Source organism: Sitophilus oryzae, unplaced genomic scaffold (assembly GCF_002938485.1).
Source record: "Sitophilus oryzae breed Bouriz unplaced genomic scaffold, Soryzae_2.0 scaffold_682_pilon_pilon, whole genome shotgun sequence".
Lineage (NCBI taxonomy): Eukaryota > Metazoa > Arthropoda > Insecta > Coleoptera > Curculionidae > Sitophilus > Sitophilus oryzae.
Window position 1 is genome coordinate 4,161,897 of NW_022147287.1, and position 13,902 is coordinate 4,175,798.

General features: G+C 33.0%; 1 protein-coding gene across 2 annotated transcripts in view; it reads left to right on the plus strand.

The window, feature by feature from the left end:
* The window catches only part of LOC115887926 (oxytocin receptor-like), a 169,519-nt gene that overhangs the window by 153,955 nt on the left and 1,662 nt on the right, over positions 1 to 13,902 (plus strand). For both annotated transcript variants that reach the window (XM_030907460.1, XM_030907459.1), the window contains exon 7: positions 4,592 to 4,738. In XM_030907460.1, the coding sequence (XP_030763320.1) occupies positions 4,592 to 4,738 (147 nt within the window). The remainder of the gene's footprint in view (positions 1 to 4,591; positions 4,739 to 13,902) is intronic.

The following is a 13,902-nucleotide window of genomic DNA, read 5'->3' on the forward strand; positions in this document are numbered from 1 at the left end:
TGATTTGTCGAGTTTAGATAGTCATATTACACTCATGTGAAATTAATTCAAGTGACTTGGCCAGTTGACTTTAACATAACCTAAACTCAAAATTTATTATATACAGGGTGGTCCGAACTGTATTCCGGAAACTTCGGCAGCATATTCTGCAGATAAAAATAAGTAAAAAATTCGTATAAATGTATGTCCTAAAATGCTTAGTCTCGGAGATACAGGGTGTAGAAGTTTCATTTTTATTTCGATTTTTTCCAAATAATTTCTGAAGTAAAGTCAATATTTGAATGAAAATTGGTGTCTGGGAGTTTTTTGACATGAGAAATTTGATTTCTTGAAACTTCTACACCCTGTATCTCTGAAACTAAGCATTTTAAGACATACATTTATACGACCTTTTTTATTTATTTTTATCTGCAGAATATGCTGCCGAAGTTTCCGGAATAACAATTCACCACCATATATACAGGGTGGTCCGAATTGTATTCCGGAAATATTCTTTATTAATTAATTAAATTTTATTCTTTATTCTTTTAATTATAATTTCGTTGCAACACAATACAATAATTTAACAATAATTTCTGAACTAACGTCAATATTTGGATGAAAATTGGTGTTTGCTAGTTTTTTGACATGAGAAATTTGTTTTTGATGTCAATATGACTCCTACTAGTAGAGGGCGCCACCTACATATTTTTTAACTGGTTTGAAGAGTAATAACTTTTCGTTCGTACCTGTATAAAACTACTGAGTAAAAAAATATACAATTACGACGTTTTTTACGTAAGAAAGGTCTCTCGGTAAAAATCGCTACAAGTAATGGTTTTCTAAATAATTATCAATACCTGTCATCTTTGACATAAATTAAACATGTTGACTAAATAGTTATTAGATTGACACCATAAATTTGAAATGTTTATGTGGCAAAAGTTTAACAGAAACTGTTTTATCGTTATTTCTTTGCAGAAAAATTTATGATTAATTTAAAAAAATAAAATTTCCCAAATTTATTATTTCTGTGAAGTAACTATCTACTCAACGTGTTTATTTTTCGTGAATAATGACATGTATTGACTCTTTCCATTCTAAATAACTTGAGAAAGGTTGCTCGCAGCGATTTTTACAAAGTTTTATTTTTTACGTAAAAAGTCACAGAGATGTATATTATTATATATAACCAAACGGACAAAAAGTTATTACGCTTCAAAACAGTTAAAACACATGTAAGTGACGCCCTCTACTAGTAGGAGTCATATTGACATCAAAATCAAATTTGTCATGTCAAAAAACTCCCAGACACCAATTTTCGTCCAAATAATGACGTTACTTCAGAAACTATTTGGAAAAAATCGTAATAAAAATGAAACTTCTACACCCTGTATCTCTGAAACTAAGCATTTTAGGACATACATTTATACGAACTTTTTTACTTATTTTTATCTGCAGAATATGCTGCCGAAGTTTCCGGAATACAGTTCGGACCACCCTGTATAACAGTAGAATTCACAGGTTATTTTTACCGGTAATAAAAAATCGTATGTATGTATGTATGTAATCGTAATAACTGTACGTATGTATGTAATTACTAAATTTGATAAAATATACCACGATCCAAATTTGCCCACATAAATCTACCTAAAACAATAACACCTACTACTGAACTATTTAATACCCAAGGATTATCTCGAGACTCACAGAATGCATTAAGTAATATTAAAAACAGGAAAATTAAGGGAAACAATTTAAAGTTTAGGCCATTTTGCCGCTATAAACTTGGAGATAATTACCGAGCCAAACTTGGAAGAAAATAAACGAAAAAATACGAACGCGATCCGAAGAAATCATATTCGCATCAATTTTCCCGAGGAGACGGATTTCCGTTCGAACCGTCACTGAGGAAAAACCCTGGCAAAGCGGCGTTTCGAATTTCCTTTGTTGGAAATACAAGATGAAGCCTGTTTATGTATTGGCAACAGTAGGTTATCGTCTTCTTTTTTTTCTTTTCTTCCTTATTTTCCTTTTGAGGCAACAACATATTAAAGGGGCAAACGACCTAGCTACATCGCAACACCGGTTCCCGATAGATCACCAAGATTAAGCGACATTAGTCGATGCCAGTGGATGGACGGGTGAGCCTCTACTCGTTTACTCGTAACACATAAAACACTGATTTTCTCTAATTCGGCTAGCGAAGGTACCTACTGATTTTTTTCGAAAATCGACAACTATGAAACTATGAACCGTTCCCCGACACAAACGGTACATTGTGAGACAGGAAATTGTAGAGAGAAACAAGCCCTATAATATAGGATACAACATTTTAATAAACAGTACTTTCCATAAAATCAATAAAATGAAAAATATACGAAATAATATACACGTACTGATTTCTTTCGAAAATCGACAACTATGAAACTATGAACGTTCCCGGACACAAATGTTACATTGTGAGACAGGAAATTATAGAGAGAAACAACCCCTATAATATAGGATACAACATTTTAATAAACAGTGCTTTCCATAAAATCAAGAAAATGAAAAATATACGAAATAATGTACACGTACTGATTTCTTTCGAAAATCGGCAACTATGAAACTATGAACCGTTCCCGGACAAAAACGTTACATTGTGAGACAGGAAATTGTAGAGAGAAACAAGCTCTATAACATAGGATACAACATTTTAATGAACAGTGCATTTCATAAAATCAATAAAATGAAAAATATGCGAAATAATATTCACGTACTGATTTCTTTGGAAAATCGACAACTATGAAACTATAAACCGTTCCCGGACACAAATGGTACATTGTGAGACAGGAAATTGTAGAGAGAAACAAGCCCTATAACATAGGATACAACATTTTAATGAACAGTGCTTTCCATAAAATCAATAAAATTAATAATATACGAAATAATATATCTACATTTACTGATTTCTTTCGAAAATCGACAACTATGAAACTATGAACCCTTCCTGGACACAAACTGTACATTGCGAGACAGGAAATTGTAGAGAGATACAAGCTCTATAACAGAGGATACAACATTTTAATGAACAGTGCTTTCCATAAAATCAATAAAATGAATAATATACGAAATAATATACATTTACTGATTTCTTTCGAAAATCGACAACTATGAAACTATCTGACATCGCATCTGACGGATCTTGATTATGCTGATGATATCTGTCTCACAACGCAATCCTTCAAAGACATGGAAATGAAGCACAGACGTCTAAAAACAGAGGCAGACAAAGTAGGATTAAGCATAAACATCGACAAAACAAAGTCAATGCGCATTAACACAAACAACAACACTCCATTCAATGTAGGAATCAAACATGTCGAGAATGTAACAGAGTTTACTTACCTGGGAAGTATTGTAACAGCAAACGGTGGCGCAGACGCGGATATTGTCAGCAGGATCAGGAAGGCGCAGCGAGCCTTTGGCCAACTAAAATCAGTTTGTACCTCCCGTCAACTCTCCATACAAAAAAATTAAGAATATTCAATTCCAACGTCATACCAGTTTTATTATATGGCTGCGAGACATTGAGAGTGACAAAAATATCCATCAACCGTCCACAGGTATTTATCAATCGCCGCTTGCGGAAAATACTTAAAATCTTTTGGCTAGACACTGTACGTAACACCGACCTGCTTCCTCTTACAAGCCAACAAGAAGTAGGCATTGAAATCCGCAAAAGAAAATGGTGTTGGATAGGTCACACTTTGCGGAAACCTGATAGTAATATAGCGAGATCAGCGTTGGAGTGGAATCCCCAAGGAAAAAGAAAGCAAGGACGACCTGCTCAAACATGGAGACGTTCTATACTGGATGAGCTTCAACAAGTAGGGTCAACATGGAAGGAAGCAAAAACAACTGCCAAAAACAGAACCCGATGGAGAGCTTTCACTGAAGCCCTTTGCTCCGCGTAGGAGATATAGGATCCTATATATATGAAACTATGAACCCTTCCCGAACACTTTTGTGCTCTATTTAACTGTGGAAAGGGAAATATAGCCTCCTATTTAAACTTTTTTACGCAAAAGCGCAGTATCTGTTATGATGTCAAACAGCACCCTCTAGCTACCACGAAAAAAATTGTGGAAACAAAATTTATACTGGAGGTCATTAAGGAAGAAAAGCTCTTTTAAACGAGCCCTAGTTTGTTTAAATCGCGTAACCTAAACCAGAGTTATCCTTATTTTAATAAATGCAAGTTTAACCTTCCCCACCACTTAGAGATAGAGCAAAATACTTTATACCAATCAAATTACAAATTTCTCGGTGATTACAATAGTAATATTTAAAATACCTGTTCACCTGCATATGTTTGAGAAAAACCCTGTTTTCTGATTGGCTGTTAGAGAAACGCTCCCTAGCGGGCATTTTTCAAACTTGAAAATAATTTCCAGCGGTTTCTCTTGGTCGATTTACTTATTAGAATTTTTTCCCAACGTTCTACGATAAGTAGTTTATGAGATACAGCCGGCGTCCATTCTTAATTGGCCACCCGTTTCTGTACCGAAGCTTATGATCCACATTCTTAAAAATTCTTGTTATACCTCTGTTTTTATTTTTGTTTCAGGCTCTACATACACGATTCTAAATCTACTCTTCAGTTTGAACAGTTGCGTCAACCCCTGGATATATCTGTCGTTCAACAGAGAACTGCCCAGGTTGCTTATAAGACACCTGATTGCTTCCAATATGAACTACAGAACAACTGCTGACGGTAATATAACAATGTTTTTGTTTTCTTCAATTTCGTTCTCACTTTTTGTTTGATTAGATATTTTTTGAAAGATTAACAAAAATCTCGAGAAAATAAATTGTGTTTTATTTTATTTACAACCACAGTTTTAATCAAAAAATAGGTACAACATTTGATTTTGAAAATGAAAATATGAAAAAAGTAAAAAATCAAAATCAAATTGAATAATTACATTAAACAAATTAATTAATTGAATAAAATGTAGTCATTTCCGGTGAAACAGGAAGTGGCCAAAAACAACTGAATACGTCAATCAATCCTAATTTATATCATATACTAACATACCAAAACTCGATCGGACAAAAATAGAGCAACAAATTGTATTAACAGATATAAATAATTGAAATAATAATCAAAATATTAAAAAAAATAATAATTGAAAGTAATACATTAGTAATTGATAGAATATCCATTATTATTAATAATTTGCTGACAACGGCGCGGCATTGAAGCAATCAACTTCTGAATGACATTTTCGGGAAGATTTGTCCATATATATATATATATATATATATATATATATATATATATATATATATATATATATATATATATATATATATATATATATATATATATATATATATATATATATATATATATATAAGCCCTAAGGGGGTCCTACAGCTTCTGCCGCATCCCGCATTTCGACCTCCATATTGCTCTCGATTTTGCCATTCTTCCTGGATAATAGCTCTGTCTCTCATGTACTGGTCTACTCCATCTAACCACGTAGTTGTAGGTCTTCCTCTTTTCCTTCTACTTTGGGGACGATACTCCATTGCCCTTTTTGGCCATCTTTTTACGTGCCCATACCATAGTAGCTGCCTCGATTCGATGTTGTCGGTGCTGGTGTATATTCGCCTTTTTCTTTGCCTGATCTCTTCATTTCTAATGTGTTCCATCCTTGATATGCGACATGCTCTTCTGAGAAAGTCCATCTCCACTGACTCGACCATCCTTCTTTCTTTTGCTGTAAATTGCCAGCATTCGGCACCGTATATTAAAATTGGATCTACGATTGCTTTGTAAATCCTTATCTTTGTTTGGATGGATGTTTTATTTGACCACAGGAGAGGGTTTAAAAGACCGATTACTTTCTTACCTTGTTGAACTCTACTATGTATATCTTTCTTGGAGTTCCCTTCTTCAGATATAATACTTCCTAAATATTTATATTCGCTACATCTTTTAATTTCATGTATGTGTAGTTTAGGATCTTCAGTTTGTTCTTCTCCTACTTTCAGGTATTCGGTTTTTGTGAGGTTGATATTGAGTCCCCATCTGTCGTATTCTTTCTCAAGTTTCCTCAACATATAGTCGGCATCCTCCTCACAACCTGCAACAATAACTTGGTCGTCTGCAAAGAACAAGGTCGATAGACAGTGGTTGTCAATCTCTATTCCAGAGCTCTACTCTTCCTTCTCCAGTTTTTCAATGCCTCCTGGATATATATTTTAAATAAGGTAGGTGATAAACTGCACCCCTGTCTAAGTCCTTTAGATGTCAGGAAGGATTCGGATAGGAACTTCCCCTGTCTGATCATACTTTTTGGATTTTTGTACATATTCCAGATTGCATTGATATATGTTTAACTCACATTTGCTTCAACCAAGATTTCAAATAATTTCTTCAAAGGCACCGTGTCATAGGCTTTCTCTAAATCTATAAATACCAGATGCGTGTCCAAATTTCGAGCTCTCCTTTTTTCAATTATTTGTTGTAACACAAATATGTTGTTTGTTGTAACACAAATATGTTCTTGTATACAAGAACGCCCAGCGCGGAAACCACCTTGTTCTTCTATTTCTTCAAAGTTATTCATTTTATAGACTATAGTAAAAATTCTTGCTGTCATGGATACTCATTGCCTACTTCGTAGTTTTTAAATTTATTGTATTTGTATACATTATCATGCTCTACTTTTGTCCGATAGTGTATATTGATAACTATTGAGAATTGTTTTCTATAGGGCATTTATTAATCTATATTGTATTGTTAGAGCTATTATTATATCTATTTTATAAAGTTGAAAATACACTGTGCAGCTCACAAGGTAACAAAAGCAAGCAAACCAGCTAAACTTTACCAAAAAGAAACGCACACAAATGCACCACTTTGTTGTACGCACGTAGACTCTGTACCATCCTAATTAGATGGTCTACATCAGAGTAAAATGTTTTAATTAAAATCCGCAAAGGCGTCGGCTTGTTTAATTGTTTCTATTCCTACTAATTTAACCAAACTCTCGGCCTCGGTATTATTTAGAAGAAAATGAACTGTGTGAATATCACCTTAGGTCATATAAAGGGTGAGTTTCCTACGATGTTCTCAATGGGCATCTCGGAAACTGCTGGAGATAGAGAGTCGGTTAAATGGGGAAAGAACTGCAGTTTTTTAGGGTCATAAATATGCGCCTTTCAGATTTTTGAAAAAGTTCATGGCTTACTAGATATTTTGAAAAAAACAAATTTTGGCTACTTAATTCCATTATAATCTATTTTAGACAAAAAGTTTTCAGATAAAAGTTGTAGATAATCACATCCCTAATGAGATTGTGTTCTCCGATTTTTTCTAAAGCCTGTCATTTTTGACATATGACACAAACATATGTTTTTTTAAATGGAAACCATAGTTGGCCATGACTTCATAAAAAGCGTAATTTTTAAGCTTTTCAGCGGTATAAGCTATAGTATGTTTCTTTCACAAAATTACTGAGTTATAGCCAATTCTTATCTTTCTTGACTAATTTCGCTTAGTTAGCCATGAAAACAAGTTCAATCGTCGTTCCTCTCAGAAATGTGAAATTGTCATATCCAATCTTTGTAAATTAAAATAAATAAAAATTGTAAATACGAGTTTTTTAAATGAAGAAAAGCGTGTAGGATTATTGGTTCAACTTTTCCTGACCATACAGTTTCGAGGATACACCGGTGAACGTTACTTACGTTTTTTAGAGAACGGTTTTCAAGACATGTTAGAAAAGTTAAATTTAGATACTCGCGCCTTAATAGAGTGGTTCCATCATGACTGAGAGTCAGTTAAATGGGGAAAGAATTATTCTTTCCCCATTTAAGTGACTCTCTATCTCCAGTAGTTTCCGAGATACCCATAGAGAACATCGTAGGAAACTCACCCTGTATACTCTCATAGATACGGATATAGTCTTCTTTATTTTCAAGATTTCGATAGTCAAACATCAACAAAATATTCTTTATGTTTGGACTAAATTTCTCGAAAATAAAGACATAATTTAAAATTCCGTTACAATAGAGAAATAGATTGCAGTTTTGTGATTACAGTGATATATAATTTGTATGGTTTTTGTAACAAATTGCTCGCTATTTTATGGCAAATGCTGAAGCTCTGCAAACCTTAATCAAGCCTTAATCAAAGCACGTGTGTTTGGAATTTTGGTTGTATCTTAGCAAGACAGGATCGGGCTAAGCCTTAGGCAGATTTCTGAAATATAATATATATTTTAACACACACCGGCTTTTCCCGACCCTTGAATGCGTAATAGACTCTTAAGAAGGTTGTAGAATGTAGAATGTTCTGCTGTTTGCCAACTGCAACGGCTATTAAGCTATCTTGTACACTTCGCACTAAAAGAGATTTTAAAAAGAACAATGTTCGACTGCAAGATCTGCTAGTAAAAATGTTTAAGCTTAAAGTATCACAACATTATTTATTTAAACAAAAAACTCGTAATTAGGGAATGCAATCCCGCACCAAAACCTCAATCCCGCAAACCCGCGGGATTAAAGCAATCAATCCCGCAAAATTGCGGGACTGTAAACAATAGTCCTAAATGGTACAAAAGGCATTGTACATTTTGCATAGGCCCACAATATATGGATATAGCGTGTATCTTAAACTAGCTGTACAGGGTGATCAAAAATATATTTAATATTAAATAAACTTAAATTTTATTATACCTAATTTATCTACTTATTTTGTAAATAAAAATATTATTCTGATGTTGAAGTTTTTTTTTTAACTTGTGTTAGTTATCTGCTTTTAGATACACTCTATATCAATAATTTTTTGGCATATGCAGTATGTACAAACTTTTTTGTACCATTTAGGACCATACGTATGACTAAAAATGCATATTTTCGAAAAAACGTCGTATTTTTCTTAAAACAAAAAAAAAATAAAAAATCGATCAAATTGTTTTTTCTAATTTCAATACAGATTAGTCGTACTTGGTAAAAATTTCGATTTTTTAAAAATTGTAAATTTGTGGTAAAAAAGATTCTTGACCAAATTTTCGCACTCTTATAAAACACTCTGTATACGAGTATTCGCTAAATATATTTTTGAAAACCACATAGCATCTTAATCACAATAGATGCATCTAAAACCTGGTCCAAACCGCATCCCAAAATCTTTTTTCGTTCAAGAGATATTCAACTTTAAATTTACCTTAAAATTTTGCTTGTCCCGATAATTATGTCCGGCAGTTTATTTGACGAAATTGTCCACAAGTACTAGTTAAACGCTTTTCTTCACTTATGCACATACGCCAGAAAGAAATCTAACAACTAACTTGTTTCTTTCACTTACTTTTAATGACAAAGCCGTAAGGGGAATCCCTCGGGTTCCGAGCGCCGTCGCATCGGCCCGGAACGAAGAGGTTTAACTTTGATCGAGATCGATTCGGTTACCCAGTAGTAATGTGTCGATCCCGCAGATCCCGCACGGTAAATCCCGCAACTTAGATCCCGCGGAATCTCAGAGAGATTCCGCATTTGCGGGATTGCATTCCCTACTCGTAATACAAAACTAAAGTGTCAAAACGACTAACAATCTAAGGAAATAAATAAATACATGTGGCAGCTTGACATTTTTTACAGCAGAGCTACCACCTGACTCCCCAGCGCGAAATTTAAATTCCAGTTAGTCAGCACGGCGCCGGCGCCGAATATGTCCATGGTTGGCAACAATAAATTTAAAAATTGCGCCCTCTATAACGTAACTAAAAATTTAATTGATATCGCTTATAGGTAGACACATTATAATTATTAAGAGAATGTCTAGTTTTTTTTAGCAGGCACGTCTGTTAAAAAATGAAATGCAACAGTTTAACTTAAAATTCTAATTTATTAATTCACTGAGAACACAACCCTGTGCATAATAGCAAGCTATAGGTAATAGCGAGTGTCTCAATAATTCATGCGGTAAGAATATTTAGGCGGTTTGTTCTTGGAGCGAAAACGATAAATATTTGCAAATGACAGAGGACTGTCTGTCTACTGTCTGACGCTAATCTACTCTACTCACGTAACGCTAACGTTTAAGAACAAGAACAAACAAGAATGTTGACATCATCGTTAGAGATAGAAACCTTTTCTATGAAAACACATATGATCTAAGGTTAGGATCCTTTAACCTAATCAATCTAAAGAATTCTCCGATAAATAGGAACTAAGAGAGAGAGTTTTGATCCCAGGGTACAAATTAATTTTCCCTTTTCGACAGAGTTAGATAATTACTTTCGCTTATTCTCACAAATTAAATTAAAAGTTTTTCCTTAAAAGATAAAATTTTTGTTATTCATTATCCAGATAAATACAAGGCAGTTTTATAATATAATCAAATTATCTGGGTGTTTATGGAAAGGAATGCTAATTAATTGGTCTCTGTAGGATTAGTAAAATGGGGTTACATTGAAAAGGGTTGTGGGTTTGACTGATTAGCTTTTTTTTTATTTATTTTTATTATAAATTATTATATTAGTATTATTATTTATAAACTATAAATTAGTTCGTTATAGTTTTATAAATCTTTGTTTAGAGCATATTTTTCAAAGTTAATAGTGATTGTTTTAAATACCTAACTATTTGGATTTTTTTAAATATTCCTCAATAAAACGAATAAAAATCATATTTTGGATTCCATTGAAAACTGGGTTTTAAAATTATTTTGTAACTCATTTTATTCATTTGTATTAGCAAGTAAGCAAAATAAATTGAAAATATTTTTTTTTGTATCGTATCTTAATTATTATGGAAGCTATTTGAAAACTTAAGTCGATTATTAATTTATAATTGAATATCTTTATTATATATTTAATTGATAATTGGTTATCTATACTAATATAATATATAAAATCCATGACATACTGATTAATCACGATCCTGCTCAAACCACTCAACGTAAGAAGCTCAATTTTGGCATACAGGTTGATTCCAGAGTGTAGAGGTTCGATAAGAAGGGATTTTTTGAAATTCCAGTTCAAAGAGGGTGAAACCACCCCTCAAATATTACAATATTTTTTATTTAGAAAACGGTCAAGTTTCCGAAAAAACGCTTAATCACGTACATTTTATTTTGTTTCTTTACATATTTTAAGATTTTTTAAAAATGTATACAGGGTGTTTCGAAAAATCTGGTCATTGATTAATCACGATCCTGACGTAAAAAGCTGATTTTTGGAAAACAGATTGACTTTAGGGTGTAGAGGTTCGATAACAAGGGATTTTTCGAAACTCGAATTCTAAGGGGGTGAAACTATCCCTCAAATATTAAAATATTTTTTTATTTAAAAACCGGTGAGTTTTTCGGAAAAACTCTTAAACACGTATATTTTATTTTGTTGTTTTACATATTTTAAGATTTTTTACAAATTTATACAGGGTGTTTCATAAAATATGACCATTGAGTAATCACGATTCTGCTTAAACTGCTTGACGTTTAAAGCTGATTTTTGGCAAACGGATTGACTGTGGGGTGTAGAGGTTCGATAAGGAGGGGTTTCTCGAATCTCAAATTCCAAGAGGGTGTAAACACCCCTCAAATATTACAATATTTGTTATTTAAAAAAAGGTTAGTCTTTCGGGAAAACGCTTGGACAAGCATAATTTATTTGTTTTTTTTACATATTTTGAAATTTTTTAGAAAATCATACAGGGTGTTCCAAACAGTTGGGTAATTTCTTAACCACGATTCTGCTTAAACTGCTTCACGTAAAAAGCTTATTTTTAGCAAACGGATTTTTCGAAAGTCAAATTCCAACGAGATGAAACTACCCCTCAAATATTACCAAGTTATATTGCTTTTCTCATGCTGACATAAATGTGAGAAAATTTTATCCAATTTGTATGTTAATGGAAATTTTTGCTTTGCTTTATCATCACCATTACAAATGATTAATTCGACCCGAACGAAGTCGCTGGTACACGCTAGTTGATAATAAACCAGTTGTTATCCAGTGGCGTCGTAAGTACTTAAAAAATAATAATAAAAATGTCTTATTTTAATGACACACCCTGTATCAATATTTATCAAAATTTGAACTTAACTATCTTAGGTAAGGAGGACTCAATATAATTTATCAGATTTTAAATAAATACTGTCCTAAGAGTAGTTTACTCTTGACTCGAAAAATATCAAACGCCATTAAAACGTACGTCTATGAGGTATCGCATTTCTTACCCTGGGCAAAATGTACGTCTTATAGCCATACAGCCTCCTGCCAAAAATGAAAAAGATTGCTCAATAAACAATCAAGATATTGTAAGTGTTAAGTAATTGTATATGATCTAGGCACATAAATTAGACCGTGACAAAAATTCTTTGTGCAATTTTCTTTAAAAAGATAAATCTTGACCAATATAAGAAATTTTTTGGGTTTGTAAGAAAACTCGCCATGAATGATAATACAACATGAATAAAACTGATGAATTATTTATAAGAAAGCATCGTATTAGATTTAAGGGTAAAATAAATATATATTCAAATGCAGGCGGTGTGGCTTTTGATTTATCTCCTTCTTTGTTCCAAATTGGCAAGAGAAAGTTTACACGCACAAACAGACCGTCCTTAACGGAAAAGTAAAAAGCTCAACAGCTGCTTATTTACGAGCGGAGTTTTATAAAATACGGCATCCAGGTTTTGTAAAATGTTTTTATAGCCAGAAAATCGTATTATCAAAAACCCCTTAAAATGTGCTTAACCAAAAATCAAATTGAATAAAATACGAGGTGTCTCAATATTTCCTGGACATAGAACTACTACGTATAGCAAAATAAAACAGTAAATCACCACAATACACCAAAACACTTTTACTTTTACACTGGACGCGCGTTTCGCTGACCATGTTAGCATCATCAGCAGATGATTATAAACTAAAATACAATCTACAATTGGAGCGTTTATATACTCGCTCAGTGGGCACAGAGTGGGCGTGGCAAGATCTAGCCAACCGAGTCAGAACCCACCGAGAGTAACAGTTAGATTTCCGCCACTAGAGTAGTAGGAACAAAGAACTTGAAGGAATTGGACCGTTGTCTCTGTTTATACTATCTTTACATTTATTAATTCTGATGCTTTCATATGCATTTAATTGCCTGTAATTTGAGACTTGTTTAAGTAATTTTAAGTTATTAAGATCTATACAATGTTCTTTATCAACAATATGTTCGACAACGCAAGATTTATCAGGTCTACCATATCTTATCTGAGCTAAATGTTCTTTAAATCTAGTTAATATTGATCTTCTAGTTTGCCCAACATATTTAAACATAAAGAACATTGTATAGATCTTAATAACTTAAAATTACTTAAACAAGTCTCAAATTACAGGCAATTAGATGCATATGAAAGCATCATCATTTGTAGGTGGCGCCACCTACATATATTTTAACTGTTTTGAAGATAACTTTTCGTCGATACCTGTATAAAACTACTGAGTAAAAAAACATACATTTGCGACTTTTTTTACATAAAAAAAGGTCTTTTGGTAAAAATCGCTAGGAAGCTACATTCGAAATCAATTCGCTGGCCAAGTGGCAATTCGACATTAAAGTCGGCACGAAATTAACCATTCACAACAAATTTCAAGTCGAATTTTGCGCACGCGTGTTTAAACGTCTCCTAAACATTTTTTTAGGTCAGTTGTTTGTTTTTATTTTGGAAAAGCATATGGAAGAGGCAAAATCCGGAACAGTTGTTAATTAAGTTTTCCAAGTTTTTATGTTTAGAAAAATGGAAACAAGAACGTCATTTAGTGATGATTTTTTTCTAAAATGTGTCTCAATTATGGGATTGCTTAAGCGAGCTTCTTGTAAAAGATTTTCGTAGAACCCAAAACTTTTTCTCGCCATTAATATGGGTCGGAC